The sequence below is a fragment of the Cydia strobilella genome, chromosome Z, assembly GCF_947568885.1.
Source record: "Cydia strobilella chromosome Z, ilCydStro3.1, whole genome shotgun sequence".
In the NCBI taxonomy this organism is placed as follows: domain Eukaryota; kingdom Metazoa; phylum Arthropoda; class Insecta; order Lepidoptera; family Tortricidae; genus Cydia; species Cydia strobilella.
This window is the reverse complement of record NC_086068.1, coordinates 23,636,303-23,662,263: the sequence shown is the minus strand read 5'-3', so window position 1 is coordinate 23,662,263 and position 25,961 is coordinate 23,636,303. Positions and strand designations below refer to the sequence as shown.

The 25,961-nt window shown below is 34.4% G+C and overlaps 2 protein-coding genes across 10 annotated transcripts in view; one reads left to right on the top strand and one right to left on the bottom strand.

The window, feature by feature from the left end:
• The window catches only part of LOC134753714 (uncharacterized), a 242,851-nt gene that overhangs the window by 54,013 nt on the left and 162,877 nt on the right, over positions 1-25,961 (bottom strand). The window lies entirely within an intron of this gene.
• Positions 1-25,961, top strand: part of LOC134754154 (coiled-coil domain-containing protein AGAP005037) — a 245,100-nt gene that overhangs the window by 69,209 nt on the left and 149,930 nt on the right. For all 9 annotated transcript variants that reach the window (XM_063690269.1, XM_063690268.1, XM_063690260.1 and 6 more), the window contains 3 exons: positions 2,627-2,772; positions 11,617-11,788; positions 15,386-15,584. In XM_063690269.1, the coding sequence (XP_063546339.1) occupies positions 2,627-2,772; positions 11,617-11,788; positions 15,386-15,584 (517 nt within the window). The remainder of the gene's footprint in view (positions 1-2,626; positions 2,773-11,616; positions 11,789-15,385; positions 15,585-25,961) is intronic.

The window sequence follows — 25,961 nt, the reverse complement described above, 5'->3', positions numbered from 1 at the left end:
GGTATTAATAACCAAATTTTACTTTAGTGGTATCTTTTCCCTATCACTGGCACAAATGTATGTGGCGTTCACGTAAACGCGATATTTTTAAGATTTCCCTGCGCAATGTTGCCAGCTCGCTCGCAAATCAAACATGTACTTACAGTTCTTTTGCATAATGGTGACATTGTACAATATCTATGAGTTTTAAATAGGTAAAAGATAATTCGACGCATTCTTTGCTTGCTTGTTGCTTGTTGTTGTGTTGTTTGCGTAACTTCTTTGAATAAGTTGCGTTAATTTGGCGCACAGGCGAAGTAAACATGCGTTGCGTACGGCAAGGTCACGCCGCGGCCCCACCCTGCACGGCCTCCGTTGCCCATTCAGACCGCCCGCTAGCTTCGTTTGAACGCAAATAATATTTTTGTAATATTTGTTTATGCAGTGGATGCAAGTGACACAAATTCATACATCTTATTTATCCCGCATTTCAAATTAATAAGATGTAAACTCTAATATCTTTAATATTCTTTTGTAACGGTGACAGCCTGTTACAACAAAATCATCAAATATCTTATGAAGCTATGCCTTAATAAGACACAAAATCATTTAATGGACCTATTTAAACGATTAAATTCGACCTAAGTAATTTTTTTTAACTCTAATTTTTTTTTGTGTCATTTAGAATATTATGGCAGAGTATCAGATTGCAGTGGACGTAATTGACACAAACTATGTTTTCACACTAAAAACACTATCCTAAATGCAACACAGTTACATGTTTTCTCTCGAATATTTTTTTCTGCAAAATAATTCAAAATAAAAAATAATTACCACAAAATAACAAATTACTAGAAAAGCAAATTATATATATGACACAAAACAAAATGTAAGATTTACATCTTAACAAAGTATTCATAAGCGAAAACAGAATTGACTTTAATATTTTTATAACCTAGGGGTCAAAATATAGCCAGCGGTACAGGTCTAAAATCTCATTAGTAAAAACAGTGTGATGTTTGCGCGGAGCACCTAAGCCGAATCACCCGTTGATGCTCCAGTCAAATGAATTACACACGAATAGAAATCTACTGTTTCGCTTTTGCGTGCCAGTTTCAGGAGTTTGAGAATGAGACGGGTAGCGTTAGAAACTATAAATAAAGTTTACAGCACCGATTGGAGTTGTTCTCCAATACACTCCCGGCACCTGTTCGCGCCCGGTCGCGTTTCATGTTTAGGTATTCGTACTTCTCTCGGAGCGACGGCTTTGCAGTATGCCATTTATTTCGTGGATTCTAAATCAACCAATACACATATTGAAATAAATTGAAGTCAACTCATTTCTCATTCGCTCGTAACTATACTTTTTTCTAATCAACATCTGAAGAAATGAAAACATTAGGGGCGTAAATTTAGTTTGGTGCTACATGTGGAAATGTGCGTGTTCTTTTGAAAGTCCTTGTTGGACAAAAAATGTACGGTTGATATGTTGTGAAGGTGTTACTCGAAATAGTGAACGTCATAGAAGTGGCATAAGTACATTGGAGGTGGGCGAGGCAGGGCCGGGCCCCGGCAGCCGCTTCTGCCCTCTTCACTCTGCACCAGGTCGTACTACGCTCACACTTTCGCACTTACCCTTGCCTTTGCACTCTTATCAACTAGGTACACAGTAAGTGCACATAAGAACAGACTCAAAAAATGCTACTTGGAACAACATGACAAACTGTTAAATTGAAATGCATAACCCGTGATTGTCATGAAGTAAATCTCGAAAGTAAAATGCAATAGATCCAGCCATTATTAGGTACTTAGGTACTTATCCAAAGTTCTATTGGCGCTTTGTATGATGGTGGGTCCGTAAACAATCAGTAAGGAATAAGTAGGTAACAGGTAACTAGGTACTAGTATAATTTGGCCAGCAAATTTCATATTTTTGCCAGAACATCTCCCTCCACCACTAGACATTTTGCTTATATAGGTACAGCATTTACTATAGCCGCTATATTTTAATTTTGATGTGCATCGTGCTATTTATCCATAATCTATTTATTAATAGCCTCCGACCGCAACTTCGACCCACTAGAAATAGTTAAAAACTTTATACCTCATTTTCATTCCCTGAATAGATGAAAAAAAAAAAAACCTTAATTTGCTTAGATAAATTTTGAAAAATATATAATAATATGTTTAATACTTCAAGGTCCTACTTTCAACGGCTTAGACTGTACTTACGTTGTCTGTCAGTATCTTCAGTAACGGAACTGTTACGAGTATACAAGGTGTAACAAAAATAGTGGGGATCAAGGGTATATTCGGAATAGTGTTCTGATACTTCTAACTCTTAAAATGTTTCTACTTTCTACTTAAAATGTTTTTTGACGAACAATTTTTGGCCGTTGTATAGAGGGTTGACCGACTAGGACGACCTGCTTTACCTGCCCCATAGAAAAATAAATTAGCGTCAAAAATGTTTTTCTTCTACCTTTTCCTAATCAGAATACCATACCGAATATGCCTTTAAACGGTTCATCACTATTTTTCTTACATCCTGCATGTATTTGATATAGATTTGAAACGTTTTTGCATGCAATAGATTTCTGGATCATTTTGAGATTGGCTGTCCTGCAAGGTACATTGCGTGTTTCAGGCGGTCTGTCGGACGGCGAAGCGAGCCGCGGGCCGGCGCGCGGGCGCTCCTCGCGCCGCGACGACCCGCGCCGTCACACGCTCGCCGGGAACCATCTCTATGTGCATCCGCACCACCCTTCGCAGCTCAACTCTCACGAAATGGATGTACGTATTATACATTCAAACTATCAATCACGTCTATCACACTTAAACATACCTATTGTATAAAATAGTACAGTCCGTTAGCTCTGAGAATTACCTTCGGATTTTAGAAACATACATCGGGTATCGGCGGTAACACGCGAAGGTGATACTGCTGTTCCGCTTTCTTATTAACTCACAACAAGTTTTAAACTTAGCGCAATAAGTTAAGGATACCTATTGTCTCAATGTAAAATAAGCCCTAATTAAATGACATTATGCTTAATATTCGGTTGATGACTATATTGCGATTTGACTTTTTGTCATAATCTAAATAAAATAGAATCAAAATTTGAAATACAATTCAAGAGGTAATTTGAAAACAGAACGTCACCCCGTCATTTACTACTTCTGGCGGAAATTATACAGAGTTGTTAATAACAGTCACATATTTCAATTTATAATTATGGTAAAATTATACAATTTTTCAAATTCGGGAGATCTTATTTGAATCTATTATGGAAATCATATCATATACCATCCTCCAGATTACATCCTAATCAAAACTATCCAGTCCTTTTTCGGTCTCTTTTTCTTTGGCGTTTCAATGGGCATGGATGGAGGCTTTTGGTCGGCTTCGCTTTGTCTATTGTCTTAATGTATTTTTTGAAACTACTGGTACTTCTATCACCCGGTCTTGAATTTTATTAAAATATTTACAATTATCACTTTTCTTAAAAGTTTCCGCTTCTTTTCAAAAATATTTATATACTTTATATATGATTTCTCGTGATTGAACATTTACAGAAATACCCTTTTTGAGATGAGTCCCCATTAAATTAGCTGGCTGAAAAGACGACTGCACATTTTCTATTACGCGATTACGTCCGATTTTACCCGAAAAACGAATGTCATTCTGAAAGTTAACGGACTGTAGAGCCATTCTCCTATATATTATACTACTGTAGAGTCTGTGCGGAAAGAGAACAGTCGTGGCAGCAACGGGAACTAACATCATCAATTTTATATGGCAATCAAATCTTTGACAGACAGGTGTCAAAGATTTGATTGCCATAAAAAGTAAACAAACTTCTGTCATTGTGTATTTTTATTTACAAAAACTGCAAGTTTTATATATGAAATACTTTAAAAACAGGATAAAACTGGTACATAAAACCACAAGGGAAATTATATTTGACATTTGTCTTTATCACCGGGAAAGGAATTGTTTCCGCTATGACGGGTATTTATGTTGTATTTAATATAAAATAATTACCTATTTAATAGTCCCTCTTATTAATTAGTCTCCGGCACATAATCGGTAAGTATATTCATTCAAAATTTTTAAGTTGACTACGTAACAAAATACGTAAATTTATAGATCATTCATGATCTTAAAAATAACTGACAAATAGTTTTGATAATTTGCCATTTTAGTCATATATATATGAATAATTTATTTTCAGGACTGAGTAAAAGTACCTACGGTATCTCGAATAAAAGACCATTTATTTGAAGATATGCGATTATCTGTAATTCACATGTCAGATTCAAGCACATAGCTTAGATGAAGATAGTTCGATAAGTGTCTCTGTTTATTTTGAATCTAGGTCAATCATTATAACATACTCGTAAGTTACCTACGTTGAGTATTTTAGATTCAGACCTCGGATTTAGTTAATAAAAGTTTTCAATTAAAATTACTATGCATTTGCTTATTTTTAAATCCGTATCTTAAGATAAGCAAATATATATTTTCATTGAAAACTTTTAAATTAGTATTGGTACTAGGTTTTGTTAGTTACGAAATATCATTTCACATTTACCAGTGAGTTAAATGAGTTTCGACGAAGTATAATATCGTGAGAGATCCGAACAATCCTAATAATTCCTAACTATGTAATGTTTTTGTGGCCCCGATACTAAAATAACTGTTGGACTTGGCAGATTAGGTAGTAAATTAGACCCTAGTAGTTTTGTACTAATACGACAGTTGGTATGGGCAGATTCTTAACTAGTTTTAGTAGTTTTTTTTTCAATCGAACTGTCACTGTAGTATATGAGACATTTTAACTTTTGGGTAAAAGGTAAAATGGTAGTCACTTACTAGTGCCTGTGCTAATTCATAGGATTAGGTTGCCGATCCGACACCGGGCTCCCTTTAGTGAGCCGTGGCAAAAAGGCGGAACAAAGGGATTCAAGTATCATGACCTTTAGTGTCGTACTATAATTACGTGACAGTGTTGTCAGCATAGCAAAAACCATAAAATAGCACTGGCACGCCCTCAAATCCTACGACTCTTCTCTTTCAGCACAGACTCTATTCAGAAAGATACCCTTACGCAAAAAATATAAATATGATAGCGCAATATTTTTAAATTTCAAGAATATGCAATCCTACAAACATTCCACCTACCTACCTTTTTTATACACTTTACTTACAAGAAAAAAAATATTGTTTTTATTGCAAGCATCCTTACCTACTGATAAGTATAATTTGTCTAGAAAAAATATTTGTACATACAAAGTCACTAAATCTACAAAGGTAGTGCTTTGTTTAGATGTTTATTTAACGATCTAAACACAATATTAAATAAGCAGCATCAAAATCTTCGAGAAACAACGTTTGTAAAATATGTGAATACATAATACATATTAGCTAGTCACTAATAGTAACATTTTAAATTAATTGCGTAAAAGTGATGTATCAATTTCTTTAGTAAAAACGCATTTAACTGATTTGCAAGACCCAAGTGATCCCATAAGTGTTCCCCCAAGTAACATTTTAGCGATAAAACTAGTTCTATAAAAGCTGACTATTATTTCGATTAAACACTGATAGCGATAGTGCGGCCTAAAATTTAGCGATATAGCACGCTATAACTCTCTTATAGTCGGAATTAGGCACCGACGTTAGTGCTTGAAGCTCTACAGTGGTTCATTTTATGTGCAATAGTGATAAACTAGTGATATAATAGTGCTACAATAGGGATTATTCTTGCCGGAAGTGATATTAAAGTAGCAGTATTTTTACTTATAGTTCTAATAACCTTGTAATATGTTATCTTGTATCACTTACAGTGTTACAAGAACGCTGCAGTAGTGAAAACAATCGTTTGTAGTTTTAAAATGACAAAATATTTAATACAATTTCCAATAATCGCTCATAGTGTTGCGTGACGTAGTCAGGCAGATTGTTTATAATGGCGACAGCTTGATGGTTTATTGGAATTATTATTACCTGGTGAGTACACAGCAAAGTTTCACGACACGTATTAGAGAATTCAACTGAAATTCTATTGCGGTTATTACTTTTCTGTCATTATATATGGTATTTTACATCTCAATTTTCAAGCGCCAAACATGTTTTGATTAATTTTGTATACTAATAATACTAGCCTAGTTTATTTTTTGTAAGTAAGTTAATTATAATCTTTAGTTTTGTGAATGGTTATGCTAAACATACTAGATATTGTAATATCAGAACAAAATGACCTTAACAATTACTGCTTTATTACTAGATATTTCAAGCATTTTTGTGTTTGTTTGTAAACAAAATGGCGTAAATGATTATTAACACTTATGTCGTAGTTTAGAGCTTTTAGGCCTATTAAGGCTATATTTGATGTAGTATTCAACTTTAAACAACAATGTATCACGATAAACCATTAAAGGTTATAGAGAGAGGTATCTTATACCTGAAATACTTAAAAATAACTTTAAGCTGTAATAATGTTCGCCCAAACACTATTGAAGAGCTACGGTTCCATGCTGCTGTTATAGCACTTCTAGCACCAAAAAAACTACGTGATTTAACAGGGAAAATTATGTCGGTTGTATCACTATATTACTAAGAGCTATAAGAATTACTGTTGCCACTCTTAAATGGCTTAAGAGTATTTTTATAGCTGTTGTAACACTGTAGGCGGCATTAAGCACTAAAAGGTAAACATAACACGATTATAGAGCTATAGCGCGGGTAAGTTATAATGGGCACCCCAAAAGAACCTTCAGCGTTAAAATCTACTTAAAGTGGTAACCATAATATATAAAGAGGCAGCTAATACCACCTTATTACAGCCTTTAGCTGCATTATGCAATCATATGTCTATTATATTACCTTACTAGCGCCAGTGTATTAATAAGACCGTTTATTTCCATAGTATCACCTAAAACTATTATTATGGGTCTTATAAAACTACTATGTCACTCAGGACTCTAAATGAGTTGTTGTTATGGCTAATGTGTTTGTAGGGCCGTTTGTCAAAACAAAGTTTTGCACGGAACACTAAAAACAGTTGAGTTAGCGTTGATTAGACCTTAAGAGGCCAGGAAATGAATGCTCAAAAAAAGTTATAGAGGGAACACAATTTTTGATTTCGTAGCTTTGTTTGGACTAGTTAGAATAAAATAGAATAGAAATAATTTATTCGTTAGCACAAACACAACAATAGAAAATTATACAAAACAGAGAAACATAGAAAGAGAAAGTGCCACGAAATGGTCTCACCACGTGGTGGTGTGGTGGTGGTTGTGGTGTGGTGTGGTGGTGGTGATGGTTAGGAGGTGAACATATCAATAGTCCCCGCCCGTAACCCTGGTGCCACGGGGAGAGGGGAGTTTGAAGGTTCCATTTTTCGGTTTTTCACATCTTGGAAAGCGTCTTAGCGACATGACTACTTAAACAAAATGAAAGCTGTTGAGTCAATAATTGTGTTCCTAGCTTTCCCTCTATATCTTTTTATTACTTGGCCTACTAGGCCACCCGCTTATTTGTGCGAAATTTTGAATATTTTATACACATAGTTGACAGACGAATTGAATATTAAGAAGAGCATCTTATGTAACATATTTTATCGTTAAATCAATGTTATGAAATGTTGTTTTATACAGGGTGATCAATCCAAATGGGTCAGTATCGAGAAGTCAGAAACTATAAGAGATAGCGAAATGTGTTCTTATAGGAACCGTGGTGTTGATTTTAGATTTAATAATAATGACATTCAAACTTTTTTTAAAACCGATATACATAACCGGGAATCGAACCTGGTCAATATTCTATATGTAATCGCGTGTAGTTTATGTATAATTGATCCTGAAGTTTGAATGCCATCATTTTCCTCGCGTTGTCTCGGCATTTTGCCTCAGCTCATGGGAGCCTGGGGTCCGCTTGGCAACCAACCCCAAGAATTGACGTGTGCACTAGTTTTTACGAAAGCGACTGCCATCTGACCTTCCAACCCAGAGGGGAAACTAGTCCTTATTGGGATAAGTCCGGTTTCCGCACGATGTTTTCCTTTACCGAAAAGCGACTGGTAAATATCAAAGGTATTTCGTACATAAGTTTCGAAAAACTTATTGGTACGAAGCCAGGGTTTGAACCCGCGACCTCCAGATTGCAAGTCTCACGCCCTTACCGCTATGCCACCAGCGCTTTGAATTTTTTTTTATTAAATCTAAAATTGAAGCCATGGTTCCTAACAACAGGTGTCGCTATATCTTCTGTAGTATATAGTTTCTGACTTCTCCCTACTGACCCATTTGGATTGATCACCCTGTATATCTTAAGCAATGAATATTGAATAAGGAGCAAAGGATACCCATTGTTTGGGGTATTTTTGCTCCTACTTATAGTTCACTTAGGGGTGCAGAGTTACCAAAAACGAGAGACTATTTTATGACTAACATAGCAATTTAAAATACCTTTATATATATACAACTTCATTTCGTTTATCTGAGTATATAAATAATAATATATAAATATTATGTTTGGATATATTAGACGTTAAGTCCAACCCTTATAGGATCACTCGTGCGTCTGTCTGTCTGTCTGTCCGTCTGTCACGGCCTATTTTCTCCGAAACTACTGGACCGATTAAGTTGAAATTTGGTATACATATGTAAGTTTGTGACCCAAAGACGGACATGTAACGTAAACAAATGAATTTTAAACATCGGGTCCACTTTTGGGGGGTAAATGAAAAAATTTAAGAATGAAGTTTTTCTAACTATATCGTGTTACATATCCAATGAAAGAGCTCATTGTGAGAATCTCAAATATATATTTTTTATAATTTTAGGATTAACAGTTTAGAAGTTATGACCAATCCCCCCCACTTTATCTCCGAAACTACTAGGTCTAAAATTTTGAAAAAAATAAACAAAATAGTTCTTTACCTATAGATCACAGAAAAACCTATTAGAAATGTGCAGTCAAGCGTGAGTCGGACTTAATTACTTAGTTTTCGGGTTTTTTTAAGACGTTTCACATAGAAAATACATTGTTTAAATTGTGTAATGTACGGAACCCTTGGAACGCGAGTCCGACTCGCACTTGGCCGGTTTTTTTGAATTATAGCGTATATTTACCCACTGGGGAGCAAAGTAGGACCATTTTACGGTACATCGGAAAAAGTTTTAGATACGTTCTTTGCAACTAATTTCAATAGTAATGATTTATGGATTTAACATTACCATGACGCAGTGTTGGTAGATAAGGCAGTTTTTTAAATAAGTATTATTATGTTTAGCACTGGACATCTGCTGGGCAGGTCCCTCTTTACACGCCTATATACGCGACGGTCAACAAAAGTCGCGATAAAAGGCAGAATCTAGACGCCAGGGCTCTGAAGGTAGACCCTATTACTCGAAAATGCATCTCTTGGCTTTGGAATTTTTGACTAATCTCATATTAACATTTCGAACGTTTTATTAACACTATTTTATAAACATAACAATTACAATAGAATAAAATAGAATAGAATAGAAAACGTTTATTGTAAAAATCTACATACAGAACCATACAAGTTTAAAAAGAAGAAGATCTTATACACTAACACGTAAAATTACAAGTAGCTTATACTAACATGCAATGATTATAATATTGATGCTGCTATAGAGGCTACAAATGGACACCACTCAGCATAGGCTCTAACATATAGGTATATGCTACAGCGCTGGTCTTCCGTGGAGCCCAGGGCAAGAAGATAGCTCAGAACAGTAAAGGCAGTAACTAGAAACAATATACAAGGAAAAATTTGAAAGTGGATTAGGAAGTGAGTGGTTTGGGAATATGTGAAAATATATATAAAGAGGTGTAAGTCAAGCATGTATTTAGTTTAATATATAGTGGAGCATATATGCCTTAAGGCAATTGTATACTAGCTTTCAGTAATTTTTTATTTTTGCTCGTATTATTACAACAGAAGTTATTTTTACCACGCCAGAGCGCCATGCGTTGCTTTTACACTGACGGGCAAGGATTAAAGTAATTTGCTAATAGCTAATACAATCACATATAATACAAATAACTGTCATTGCCGACATTTACCATTCGGCAGGGCGGAGATATCTGGGCAACGCAAAGAAGTGAAGACACACCACCGAGTGTTTTTATTAATAAAGTTTATCTGTTTGGTTATGCTTTGCGAAGTTCTTCTTCTTCCTAGCTTTGTCCCGGCTTTTATCACGACTCATGGGAGCCTGGGGTATTCATTTTTTAAATTATTTTATAACTACCGTTTTATAAATCATTATGGCTCTTATCTGACTCTATTTAGTGGAGATTAAATTTATATAAATGTACCCGAATCTTAATTAACAAGCTCGTAACCCGCGAATAAATCTACTTATAATACACATAATAAGTTTTTGGCATAATTATCTTTTTTAAGTACTACAAGCTTTTATCACTGACTGTACCTACTTTTCTTTCCACAGACAACTAATACTCTTCGAAACAATTCAAAAACCCCAAACCATCCCCAAACAAAATTAGGTTGCGTTGTCTTATCATAGAGTTCCTATGACCACCTCCTGTCTCCATCATTAGATCAGTTCGATGGTACCATAAAAGGGGCCCACTGACTATCAGTCCGCCCAACAATATCGGCCTGTCAGTTAGAACAAAAATTTGACACTTGCGAACAACTGACAGGCCGATATCTGGACTGATAGTCAGTGGGCCCCTTAATATTGCATTGTCACCCGATTTACATATGTATGCAAATTTTCAGCTTCGTTGGAAGTCGGGAAGTGGGTCTAATTTACCTTGTAAGATTTGAACCTTACATACATAAATACATACATAGGTACAAAATTTTGTAAAAATGTTTTTTTTTAAATTAATTTATCCACATGATGTTCGAAAACAGTTTCTAAAAAATTTCGGTATTCTTCTGTGTGTCTATCTTTTACTACGCATCATGCCTTCTCCTAACAGTGTTTCATCAACTTATCACTCACGCAATTCATTAGTAGGTACTTTAAACAAGACGAAAGGTAAATTGGTAATACGTGGCCTCCCAAGAAACTGTCATTCAGTCACTGCCATTACTTAGACTGATGCCGTATAATAATATTTTTGATACATAATATTTCCACGGGTGTTGCTTGACAACCATACTGATTTTTTTTTTCAAGTTTAATAATTGTACCATTAATTAACTATGTATAGGTACATTGCATAATAGTAAATTACGTTACAAGTGCGGAAAATAGGAAATTCGCAACGAGTGGCGATAAATTAAAACACGACCGAATGGAATGTCTTACATCGGCACGAGTTGTTTATGTCATTGTACGTGCAAAGTTTCATTACAATCCAACGTAGTTTTAAAATGAGAACGAAACTCCGTTTGTATGGGAAGGTGAAGTTCGGCCGAGCTTGCTGCGGACTCTTAAAACTCGAGCGATTGCAATATCTTCCGTTGCAAGTTTCGGGCGGCTTGCCATAGTTTTTGTTCCCTTCTAAACGGGTGTTCTAGTAATCTACGTAAATATAATATGCCTTAAAAATTTGATTGCATGTTTTTTTAAATCTGACTCGTTGTCATTAACATTACCTGAATGCCTACTATTTATGTCCAGCCACCGCTGCCTAGGGGTTACCCGCCGCCAAACAGCGCTATGCTGTTCGACGACGACCCAGGCATCATGTCGGAAGTGGAGACGGCCTCCACCGGGTTTCGGCGCGGCGGCAAGCAGCGCTCTTCGCTACCTGTTGTGCGAACACCTAGCAAAACATTGGAGCGTCCGCTGGGTAAGTTTGTACAGTAGGCAAAGTATTAATTAGAGGGACTCATTATTGTAGAAGTTCCATTCTTCTTTAATGAGAGCGAGCAAGAGTCGCATATTGTAATAATTTAATATTTACTTGAATTTTGAAACGAAAGAAACGACAGTGATAATACATTTAATCCACACGCCACGCACGCCAGCAAACATTTTTAAATACATTTTATTGTTGATTCGTCTGAAGAGAATGATGCCTTCCTTGATTCCTTCCCCGAATATAATATGGAGATAGTCAAATTTCATTTAAATTCAACGATTTAGGCGTGAAGAGGTTTATTACCTATGTAAATTTAAAAGTTAAATATGCAGAGATATGCCACGCCGTCATTGTTAGTTGGATAGTTTCCGTCTACTATAACACAATCGGATTAGGACTAACCTCCAAATCTCTTCCAAAGTAATGAAATTTGGTATGTATGTTAATTAAAGGTCTCTTGTTCATGTCCACACTATTTGACATTTGGGGACCTCGAGGAATCGCAGGAAAATATGTACTATCCTGGAGAAATTAGCGTTTTACTCTAAATCTACGTTCTCTGTGAAAATATGGTGTACGACTTCAAACGTATCAGTTTGCTAGCGCATATAAAACGAGATAATACTTTATTTTTTCCCGTTTGAAGTTGGTTTTACTTTTTTTTTAGATTATTTTTTATTAAAGAAAAATAAATACAGCCGCCTTGAGAGGACGCCGAATATTAAATCATATTTTTACTTCTAGTGCCTAAACTATTGAGTGGATTTCAATAAAATAAACATCAGTAGATCCATAATTGGTAAACGAGTGCTATGCAATACAAATTTAGTATCATAAACTGAGGAAAAATGTTTAGAACTAAAAAATGTGATAGCAAACAATAGTGACAGTAATGAAATTTGACACCTACAATTTCAGAAATCCCTGTTTGCGTGTCATAAAATTGGAGCTTCGGGGACCACAGGGATCAAACGCCATCTTGAAATGTATGTCTTTTTTGTTTTTTTTGTTTTTCTCGGAATATCTGGGTTTAATGTGAATACTATGTATGCCGAAATAAACGCTTATTAAGTTCTACACAAAAAAGGTATAAAACAACATGTCCCTAAAACGGAGCTTTCTTCTAGAAATATGGCTCAGAAGTCAAAAGGTTGTACTTAATCATCTACTAAAATTTTATTTTAAGGCGTCAGAAAAAAATACTTGTGTAACAATATTTTTTTAAACCCTCTAGGTATTTTGCTTAAATAAGAATGTAAGTAACTTATTTCTTTTTTTTTATATCCAGGCCATCTAGTGGAAGGCAGGAATGTTGAATCGATTCGTTGTCATAGGCTCGTTAGTTGCTGAAGGGATCGACAGAGGGCGTGAGATACCTCGCTATCTGCTTTTTCTTAAACAAAAGGTTTTCTTTTATTAATTTACAAAAATCAAAACCTAATTAAATGTTTTATTACTGTTCTTTTTCCTTTTTGGAATTTATTATTAAGTAATATTTTATTTTACGAAGCCGAGTTTTGAAAGCTGCATCTACATTGTACGCGCAACGAAACGCAGCGGTGGGAGTATCTGTGGTTTGATCTGTCAGTTGTCATTTTAAGAGATTTCGAAAATGCAATAGGAGGATGATTGCTTTCCTCGGTGCCCTATGAGGCCAAACTTTCATTAAATCGCGGTTTAAACCGCTTCATCGTAAGTAATTTACCTATTTTCTTCCCCATTTCGTGTGAGATTAGTGCAGTGCTGATTATTTTTATATTTATTTCAGTTATCGGATGTAAAACGTTTTGTCGAAAGTGAGCCCCGGCGGCATGGAAATTATGCAAGCTTGTATCTATGCTCTGAAGGCCTATTGTCTGCTCCGAGTAAGCCAGTTTGGAATTCTACATCACTCTGCGGAAATTCCGTTCCGTTGCTTATTTATTTTGTAATTTTCAGGGTTTCACGACTATACTACTTTCGACCCTACGCGGTTGGCAGGGCCAAGCGTTTTGGCTAGTATTACACAATGTTCCTACTTCCTCACCTGGTCGCGTTGTCTCAAGCCCAACCTGAGGCTGTCGGCAGCTGAGAGCGGACTTGGGGGAAACAGATCCGGACTGTTCCCCGGTGCTGATTCGAGGCCTGGCGTCGGCGCAGGAGTGCGGTCTTGCAGTTGTGGTTGGAGTGTTCCCTTTTATTTTTATTAAGGCGCCCAATAGTTAATCTTTAATTATTATTCTTTTACCTAAAGTTTACCGGTCTTCCAGTTCCTTGAAACACCAACTCACCCCCTGTGCTCTATATTTCATACGTACATAGTTTATTTAAGACTGAGCTAGCTACTAAATATATTCTTACCCCAAGATTTCTTGTAGGAGAATTCAATATACTGTTTAATTTAGTATCTCTTTATTTTATTTCAAAACCACTTTAGGGCTCCCCGTTGAACCCAGAAATGATGGTAACACTTGTATAATTTTTTAACAAATTTTTGGAACACAAAAATATTATCTACCCAACCACGAAAAAAAAAATTGTGTGGAAACTGGTAAGCTTCTGGGCCCTATTTCTAGAAAAAGACTTCGTTTTTGGGACATGGTGTTGTATACCTTTTTAGCGTGGAATTTAATAAGCTTTTGTTTCGGCATACACAGTAATCACATTAAACCCAGATATTCCGAGAAAAAAACAAAAACTAAAAAAAGACATACTTTTCAAGATGGCGCTTGATCCCCGTGGTCCCCGAAGTTCCAATTTTATGATACGCAAACAGGGATTCCTGAAATTATAGGTGTCAAATTTCATTACTGTCCCTATTGTTTAAACCCCATTTAAGACCTAAAATCTGTTTTTGCAGTCACATTTTTAAATCCTAAACATTTTTCCTCCATTTGTTTTAGTAAATTTGTATTGCATAGCACTCGTGTACCAATTATGGATCTACTCATGTCTACTTTATTGGAATCCACATAATAGTTTAGGCGCTAGAAGTAAAAATATGATTTAATATTCGGCGTCTTTTCAAGGCGGCTGTATTGATTTTTCTTTAAGTGTAAACAGGTTGCGAAGGGCAAGAGGAATCTACCAGTTTCCTGAGCTACAGGCTGTACTGATTATCAGTATAGTACCCATAACCCTACTTTCCGTTTAAGTTGCAGTCGAGTAAAATGTTGATATTGAGGTATAAGGTGTACAAATGTATAGATAAAAGTGGGATTCATATTCCTACAAGTTTCCTATTAAGAGATCCCCTGAAAGGGTATAAGCGCTAAATCTGAATTCAGCAAATATTTTCTATGACAAGATGTATTTTTCCGCAAAGATATCTAGGACTTTTTTTGTGTAGAATTATATAAGCTTTAATGTTGCCTTACACCATATTTTCAGAGAACGTAGATTTGGAGTAAAACGCAAATTTCTCCAGGATGGTACACATTTTCCAAGATGGCTGCGATTCCTCGAGGTCCCCAAATGTCAAATAGTGTGGACATGAAAAAGAGACCTTTAATTAACATATATACCAAATTTCACAACTTTGGAAGTGATTTCGAGGTTAGCGCTAATTCGATTGTGCTATTATTAAATAAGAGCATTTTATTTTAGGGTTGGTGTTTCTGCAATATCGAAGTGAGACTAAGCGGGCGCTGCTTCCTAACGAAATTACTTCTATCGACACCGTAAAAGCGCTGTTCGTGAGGAGCTTCCCCAAACAGCTCACCATGCAGTACATGGACAGTCCCATGGTGAAGATCTACATTCATGACTCTTCGAAGGACATGTTTTACGAACTAGAAGATGTGAGGTAAGTAAGAAATCTTTGTGCACAGTCCGTTAACTCTAATGACCTTCGGATTCTCACAAAAAGTTTTAAACTTACCGCAAAAAGTTAAGGATATCTATTGTCTCAATGTAAAGTAAGCCCTAATTTATTATGCTTAATATTCGGTTGATGACTATATTGCGATTTGACTTTTTGTCATAATCTAAATAGAATAGAATCATTGAAATTCGTCCGGACGTAATTTGGAAACAGAACGTCACACCGTCATTTACTACTTCTGGCGGAAATTATATAGTTGTTAATACGTCACATATTTCAATTCATATGTTAAAATTATACAATTTTTCAAATTCGGGAGATCTTTGAATCTATTATGGAAGTCATATACCATCCTCCAGATTAAATCGTAATCAAAACTATCCAGATTTAACACAAAGTCCTTTTTCGGTCTCTTTTTCTTTGGCGTTTCAATGGGCATGGATGGAGGCTTTTGGTCGGCTTCGGTTAATATTTTTCTTAATGTATTTGTTTGAAATTCCTGTTACTTCTATCACCCAGTCTTGAAATTTATTAAAATATTTACAATTATCACTTTTCTTAAGTTTCCGCTTCTTTTCAAAAATATTTATATACTTTATATATGATTTCTCGTGATTGACCATTTACAGAAATACACCGTTTTTGAGATGAGTTCCCGATACCCCCCCGGACTCCCCCCCCCCCATCCTAGCCCATTGAAAGGCCAAAGAAAAAGAGACCGAAAAAGGACTGTGTTAAATCTGGAGGATGGTATATGATTTCCAGAATAGATTCAAAGAACTCCCGAATTTGAAAAATTGTATAATTTTACCGTATGAATTGAAATATGTGACTGGTATTAACAACTCTATATGTATAATTTCCGCCAGAAGTAGTAAATGACAGTGTGACGTTCTGTTTTCAAATTACCTCCGGACGAATTTCAAATTCTGATTCTATTTTATTTAGATTATGACAAAAAGTCAAATCGCAATATAGTCATCGACCGAATATTAAGCATAATGTCATTAAATTAGGGCTTATTTTACATTGAGACAATAGGTATCCTTAACTTTTTCCGGTAAGTTTAAAACTTTTTGTGAGTTAATAAGAAATCGGAATCACCTTCGCGTGTTATCGCCGATACCCGATGTATCTTTCTAAAATCCGAAGGTCATTCTCAGAGTTAACGGACTGTACCTATGTGTATTTTACCCTCTAGTCTCTTGCAGGTTACTACTTTGCAGAAAGAAAGATTATCTAAATTCTGTCAAGGCGTAGATTGCTTGAGGACCTTTGTAGTAGTCCAGCGTGTCACTGTAAATTGTAACGACACACGAGTATGATATAGGTACCTACGGTGAGTAAATCCAATAAGGGGGAATAGATTAATAAATATACATACAAACATAGAATTTATCCGTGTAATCATTAATTAAGGAGTTTTTCTAAGTTACACTTACTTTATGACCCGGTAATTAATTTTTGAACAATCGCTGACAGTTACTATAAAAAGCTCGTATCTAGTTACTTGTGTGTTATTTTGTATGGTTAATATTTTCATTGTAATTCTAAGCAAAATTTATCTCAATATACTTGTTAGGCCTATGCTAACCACCGTTTTCCCACCACACCTCATACCCCCACAAACCCTGCCCTGCCTGCCTGCCTGAAACATGCTGAAACACAGGGTACCCTAGTTCAGGCAGGAATAAATTATGTTTATGTTTTAAGATTAGCCTGTATTTAATTTACACACTGTATATTCTTTGAATGTAGGTATTGATTTTTCCTTAAGTATTTATTAAAGATACTTTATTTCATTATATATTTGTAACAAAGCCCCGTCAAGGTGTCAAGTTTTCGCATCATGAATATACTACACAAAAGGCTAGTGCGTCACCTCTGTAATCCTGTCTTATGTTACCCCTGCGCTCTTATTTTCAGTGCTTATTTTCTAGACTTTCTTCGTTACAGTACCTACTAAAATAGGTACTTCCAACTAATTTTTGCCCTTATTGTTTAATCGTTTTAATGGTACTAAATAGGTACTCCTCCTCATCTTATCGGTTTTCCGGGAGTTTCTATTTGGGTCATTTTTTTATTTTTTTATCGGTTTTATTTTTTTATCATATTTTGATAAAAATTGGTTAGTTTGAAAAGCTCCTTATTCTGGTCGGAATAAACTAGAAATCAAGGGACAAAAAAAAAAATGAAAATTCCCATTGAGTTACGGAAAAATTGTGAAAGATTTTGTAGGACATACGGTGAAATTGCGCTTGTGTTGTACAGATAAGGAACTCTATACCAAATTTTATCAAATTATATCCGAGAAAAATTCCAAAGGGGAAACCGAGCCTTATGGTTTTTAGTCCGGCTTTCTCACAATGCCGGGGTGTTCCTTTACCGATATGCGAATGACATTTCTTTAGTATGTTATTCGTTTAATTATGGGCAAGGATTTTTGATACATTTATTTTATATATTTATTTTGCCTATCAGACAGCCGCCCATTTATGCTCTGGAAAGTAAATTTTCCTTCTGCGGTAATCATGGTAAAATATGTAGGTAGGTAACGGATAAAGAAATGAGTTTACGGATATTTAATTCGTGGTTTTGCTTCTATTTACTAAAGGTCCACGCAGTCGTTTTTACCTTGATATAGTATGTTTGATAGGCGGCGACATTTAATTAAGTTAAAATTTCATTTATTATCACATTATCAGGCAACTAATTCCCATAGATACATACCTTACAAACTAAGATACATCACTACATAGTATAAAACAAAGTCGCTTTCCGCTCTGTACGTATGTCTGTCCCTATGTATGCTTAGATCTTTAAAACTAGGCAACGGATTTTGATGCGGTTTTTTAAGAGATAGAGTAATTTAAGAGAAAGGTTTATACATATGTATAATTTGTAAAGGTTTTGTGTAAATTAGTTGAACTACCCGTGCGAAGCCAAGGCGGGTCGCATTATTTTGACCTTCAGGGCAAAGTTAGACGGTTTTACGGTATTCTATGGCTTGTGCGAATGTTATTTCATTAAACTGATGCCTCCAAAACATAATTGATTATAACATTCATAAACATAAATATTATTACTCTGAATGCATGATTAAATTATGTCAACTCGCATCGAATAAGATTAGTCAATTCAAATCGCCACCCACGTTTTGCTCCGGGTGACTTCACATCATAATTATATCTACACTACTATATATACATATATATATATATACATACCGGGTGTGCCCTGTAGCAGGAGCAAACAATTAAACTGTAGGCGGTACTCCTTAAACTAACCAACATTTGAAAAATAACTTGTGTTTTGATTTTTAGCGCACTACAAAGTTTATTCTAAAACGTAATGCATTGCGAATTTTGTTGTGTTTAAGACGTGACAAGCAACGCCAATTACAATAATGATGGCGTATATTGAAGATAATATTTAATTTGTATGAAAAATAGGAAATCCAAAGACTTCATAATTGAAAAAAAATATTGAACAAAAGTGTCACCGTTTGAGGAGTACAATCTATGTTTTAAATATTTCCAGGCCACGGCCGGTATATTACGGTATATTACGGTATATTACCTACCTATTAACGGTCCTGCGATATAATTCTTTTTTTGTACCTAGTACGTAATGTACAACGGCTCATATTTAAGTTATGTACATATGTAGGGTAAGACCTCCAGTGAATGAACACTTAAGCAATTATCCAAGTTTGAAAAATCATTTCTCAGCATTCATTAATAATTTGAATAATTAATTGCAATTTAATCAATCCTCATTTAATAATTAAGAAAGTAATTTCAGCGATTTTTTATTACTTTCATAGTTTTTGAGTTATAACATAATTTATCAAAAAGTATCCAAAAACCTAATGAATGAACATGAAAACTAGTGAATGAACACAGCAAAACCCAGTGAATGAACATAATTTAGATCTTTTTAATCAGCATTAAAAAGACATTTTTAACACAAAACCCGTTTCCAGGTCTATTCTAGTAGGTATAGCGAAAGCGTTTATATCTTTTTATCCCCTCTATTTGATATTAAATATATAAGAATATAATGAAATGATGGTTATTCACCAATAACACAGAAATCTGTTACATATTAATAAGAAAAAGAGAATCAATATTAAAACAAGAAACAACGTATATATTTTGATGAAAAAAGGTCAGGCTCAGCAAATAATGCTTAAAATAATAGACTTTTCATTCCGTTGTTCGTGGTTACATTGTTCATACATAGAATTAGTAGAAATCCAAGCCAAATTTTGTACTATTCATACATAGGCATGAAAAATCCAGTAAATGGACTATGAAAAATCTAGAAATTTGGTTTGTTCCAATACTGGCTGAATGAATCAGAATCGTTTTCTATGCAGAATCACAAAAAACAAACTCAATACCATTTCGTTTACATATAAAGTTAGAAAAAAATTAAATATAGATGACACCAGTCAATGAACTGGTTTCAGAACATTTGATAAGCCAGTGATGGAACTCTAAAAAATAAAGACTTAATCGCATAATACGCCGACGAAGTGTGCATTTATAGAAGGTTTAACTCTTAATCTATCCAAATAACTAAACTTTGTACAGGTAAACATTAAATAAGCACTTCATATGTTGCTCCAAACGTACACTGTTCTTATCTGGGATCTAATTTTTCCATACAAAACTTCAAAACCAGAAACACGTAAACTTCAAACGCCAGTCACATTCAAACTGGTTAAAAATAAATTTATCACGGGTTGCCATTGCATAGGAAATAAAGTTGTTTATAAGAAAAAAAATACGACAAGTGGTAGAAATTGCTATATTTCTTATTTTAGACAAAAAACGTGAATTTGTTCATTCACTAGGGGGTGTTCATTCACTGGAGGGTTTACCCTAATTGTTATGTCTAATAAAAGGGTCATCAAGATTGCCTATGTGATTTTGATTACGACGAGAGGGATCTTTTATCTAGTAGGCCAATCAAATTAAAGCGATATAAAGCGTTTTGAGGAATTAGTTCTCAGCAAGCTGGAAATCGTTTTAATAATTAAAATACCTTCATTTGGTCCCAAATGCGTGTAATCTGAGTTTACGCAATCCCAGGAGGTGTGCATCAATTTTGGGAGCCTTATTCGGAGATAATTTTTTCCTTGCATTGCTAAACTACTCGATGAGGAAGGAACCCACCATCAATTACCAATTACCAGCAAGGTTTGGTGGACCAGACACTGGTGAAAAGGCGTTTTCGGATTTTGAACATGATCATACCAAAAATAAAGAAATTTTTTTTTACAACTGACTAGGAATTTATAAATCATAAGAAATTTATTTATACCTTTATATGAAGGTACTTTTCGGATTCTCAGATATCAATTTTCATCATAATTAGAACAAATTTGTCGTTGGGCGTATCGTTTTCGATCTACAAGCAAAATAAATAACTGAAAAACAGCAAATATTTACGCACCACTCCTGGGAGCGCGCAAACTTGAATTACATGCATTTAGGACCCAATGAAGGTACTAAAACGATTTCCAGCTTCCTGGGAATACATTTTTCGTAAAAATCTAATTTGATTGTCCTATAGCTCTTTACTTGATACATTTTCTTCTTGGCAAATTTGGTCGATAGATAGAACATAACATACAAAATATATGTGTTTGTAGGTACTTGTACTTTTTATACTATAGCTAATTTTATACCAATCATAACCAATTACGAATATGCATCTGCGCATACACACGCATACACATTGTATAAATACATATAAATATTACCACCTAACTGCTTACATTGGGTGTTCAAAATATTTTCCCAGTGTTCCCTTTCGTACCTAAAAAGCACTGGGAAACAGTATCCACCAAATCTGACAATTTGTGGCTATCCATCACAGAATGAATCATCGTTATGCTTCAAGTGCCATTAGGAAATATCAGCAGAATTTCTGATAGAAACGTCCTTGTTGTAGATGAAGCATAAGGACCCGTGTTGAAAGCCACATTTAATTTGATTGTATCTATAGCCCTTATTGTTTTGGGTGAATGCATAGTTAATTGTTTAAGTTAATTAATTGTTGGGTAATATTTTAAGGTTTCCTAATACCGCCCAAATATACCTAGTCATGTACCTACTACAACTAAATATGGTCCACAAGTCCAATATATACGTAATTAAGTCTAAATACCAATGTTATTTTTAGTTTTGTCTGAGTTCTTTTGAAAATATTTAATTTAATTTTTGACCATAGTTGGGAGCTTTTGGATGAGGTACATACCGACTTACCACCATACTTGTATGGTTTTATGGCTCCAATTATACGAGTAAGGGAAAACCCTTAAACGTCCTATTTTGAACATACTTTATATACACAAGCATTTGAATGGCTTCAATGTATTGTTTCAACACATTTGCCTTAGAACGATCTAAATCAAAAATTAATCTAAATCTAGTGTTGATGAATGTCCGTATAATTTTTAAATATGAATGCGATTTTTCCCTAGTGTGACTAGTTATATAACTTCATACAGAAATAGATTACAGCTGAATCAAAAAGATAAAAACAAGACGGAAATATAATTGGTAATGATAATCTTTTACGTACTATGAACATACTATTAAGACCGTTGCTGTAGCGTCATATTTAATAATATTTAATAAATGATACAGAAACATTTATTTAAATACTAACAGTAATAACATAATAATAACCTACAAAAATAGTTATAAATAACAAATATTGAATGCTGACATAAATTATTAGCTTTATATTCTATTTATTTAATACAAAGTAAAACACACTAAAACAAAAGAATCGCAACAGAAACATAGCATACAGAAAAATAGAATAACGACGTTTTAATACTAATTAAGATAATTAGCTAATCCTTTGTTTGTGAGTAAAACTTCCTAAGGGCTTTCGATCTCGTATCGTTTTTTTTATAGGCAACTTGATAATGTTTACTGTTCATTTGACTCTTTTTCCATCACACACGTTTGACGTGAAACAGACAAGGATAATCGGCGCCCGAACGAGAGAGGATTTCAGTAGATAGATAGTCGAGTGACCCGACACCGGCAAACAACATCAGTATTTTCCCTGACGCTCTCGTATCCAAACGACCCTTAACGAGTTTTCGCTCTCATGTTGTGTTGTTTATTTTAAATTATTGCTTTACAATGAAACCGAGATTCAGAACAATTCATGAGCACGACTATCGCTGCCGGTAAGTTCTATGGATGAGTTAGATCGTAGCTTTGCATGAATTTCGTAGCTAATAATGATGACAAATCTTTATCAGTTTCTTAACGAATAATATAATAAAATGAAAGCTAAACGAATAAGTGGACAACTGCTAATTAGGTAATGAGTCAGAAGTTTTCTCAAGCTATTTAAGATCTAAAATTCTGTGCACGTGCTTTTTGTCTTCAATAGGTTCAATTAAAACTTTGCATCCAATGAAGCTTTACATTTTATGATGAACAACGATTGTGTTTCTTATAAGTACATCAACACATATCATGTACCATATCGTCAGGTTGTTTGATATCTCACCCTTCATACATGTACGCATTGTACGGGCCGGTCGCAGCAATCAGCGCAAGTACAATGTAGGCCCAGAGATTGATGGAATGCTTGCAGTTTTATTACTGCAAAGTAATAGGATAGCTTCACTTATGGTTGGTTTCAACAGTCAATAGGCATGGTGACATAAATCCCTTTTAATATTATCGGTGCACTTGTATTGATTCCGGAAAACACAATATTTTAGCTATACTCATAGGTTTTAACATAAATACATAATTGCATTTTTATAGCTAATTTAAACCTCGTGCAAAAACGCTCGTTAGTGTCATGGGCATGGAGTCTGTTTGTGACGTCACAGGATTGTAACCGTTGCAGCGATGTAGGAAAGAAATATGGAAGGAAACCAACGACTAACTTGAAATCTAACTATTTCAATTAATCGATTTATCTTGATTGATATATCGATACCTTCATTCATTGTAAAATACGTAAAATATGTGCATAAACTAATAAAAATATTTTAAATACATTTGCTAAAAAAATCACAATAACAAAAATATTGTTTACATGAGTACTTTACAGTTACATTTACGAATTTTCCCTTGAACTTTATTGTTAATTCAGCACTGTAATTTTATTATACTAAGTTTAGCGATGATAAATACCTACATAGCAAAAATTAATTAATCATAATAACTGATCTTATACAAAAACACTCAAACTGCAATTTAAGATAAATCATTTAGATACATTTAAATTTTAAGTGAAAATAACGGACGCCGGTTTTACTTTTTAATTTTTTTCTGTTTACGACAGCTAACATGCCAATGATAGTTCCATTCAGCCAAATAATTAACAAAGTTATTTAGTAAAATATAGTATTATTTAGCATTTTATTTATATAATAACAAATAAATATTTACTTTATATCGTGTAATACCTAATATGTTTTTTGTACGTAAGACATGTTTAATGGTAAAATAAAAAAAAATTCCTATTTAAATTTTTTGAACATCCAAACACAATACCTACTAAAGTCAGACCAAGCTAACTCGGCAGCGATTTTGATAGCACAGAGTGTGCAAATGTTAATGTTAAACGTCAAACTTGTATAAAACTATGACGTTTAAAAGAACACTTGCATAGTCTGTATTATCAAATTCGCTGCCGAGCTAGCTTGGTCTGACTCTACTTGTGTACTTCATATGTTTATATGCTAAAATATACCTCATTTTAAAGAAATGAAATATACGATTTCAGCTGTTATTACGTTCGGAATGGGGAGCACATTTGTGAAATTTCAATACGTTTCTTTCTGATCAATTCAATTCAATTCAATATTTCATTTCATTTCATTTATTCCTTGCTTAGTGTGTGTACAAAAGATCTTGCATAAATCATTACATGTCTCAACACAACCCTGTGAGGGTATTGCAATACATTTAAGAGCTAAGAACTAAAGTACCTATACAGAATAACATTTAATGTACAAAATGTAATAAGTTAGGCATTTGAAAATACATTTTAAATGAATTTAAAAATATGACCTAATATAATTTAATTTAATATAATTTAATTTAATTTAAATATTTCTTAGGCAATTGTTAGGCATTAAAATATAATTTCCATTTATTTATCATTATTTTATATAAGAATATGATGTTATTAAGAGAGGTGACAATCTGACAACATCTATGACCAGTTTCAATATCTTGGCTCATCATTTTGTAGATATTCCGCGACGGTATAGTAGGCTTTTTCCACAAGAAATTGTTTCAAAATACGTATAAATTTGTTATAGTTAGGTTCAGTTTTTATGTGGTTCGGTAATTTGTTAAAAATCCTTATTGACGTGGGATAAGGTCCATTTTTATGTATCGCTAAATTAGATGATATTTGTATTAAATTACTTTTGGAACGAGATTCAAAACGACGAGGTACATCTCCGACTTTAGTGAACATTTCTGGGTTATTTTTTACAAATTTACATGATTCTAAAATATAGATACAAGGTAAGGTTAGAATACCAAGGTTTTTAAAATATGGTTTGCAGCTTTCTGGGTGTTTAGTGTTTGAAAGTATGCGGATAGATTTTTTTTGTAAAAGGAATAAATCTGGTGCGTCAGTGCTGTTGCCCCATAGGATCACGGCATAGCTAAGCCACGCGTACGCGAAAGCGTAATACGCCGATAAGGTGGTCTGTAGGTCGGTGGTCCTTTTTAGCTGTCCTAGTGCATAATTAAATTGGCTGTATTTTGTTTTTATTTTTTGTACGTGATCTTTCCAATTTATATGGGTGTCGATAGTGATGCCGAGAAGTGGGAACGTGGGGACGCATTCTAGTTCCATGCCGTCGAAAGAAAAATTCATGTCTAATTCGATTTTTTGACGGGGCCTAAATTGCATTATTTTCGTCTTGGTAAAATTTATTTCTAAATTGTGGTCGTTCATCCACCTCACAATGTTTGTAAGAATTTGATGTAATTTGTTATTGAGGTTTATATTGTTTTTACATGATAGTAGCAAGGAGAAATCGTCTGCAAACATGACACAAGTTTCGGAAAAAGATCTTGGGAGGTCATTTATGTAAATGATAAAAAGCACGCATCCAATAACGCTTCCCTGAGGGATTGAAGCTAACACGGGTTGGACATCAGATCTAACGATGTTAATTTCTCTCGAGCTTTCGTTCGTATACTCAATATCAACGCATTGCTTTCTATTGTTTAAATAAGATTGGAACCATTTGTGTGTTATACCGCGCACTCCGATACCGTATAATTTGTCTAGAAGTATGTTAAATTTAACTTTTTCATAAGCCTTTGTCATGTCAAACAA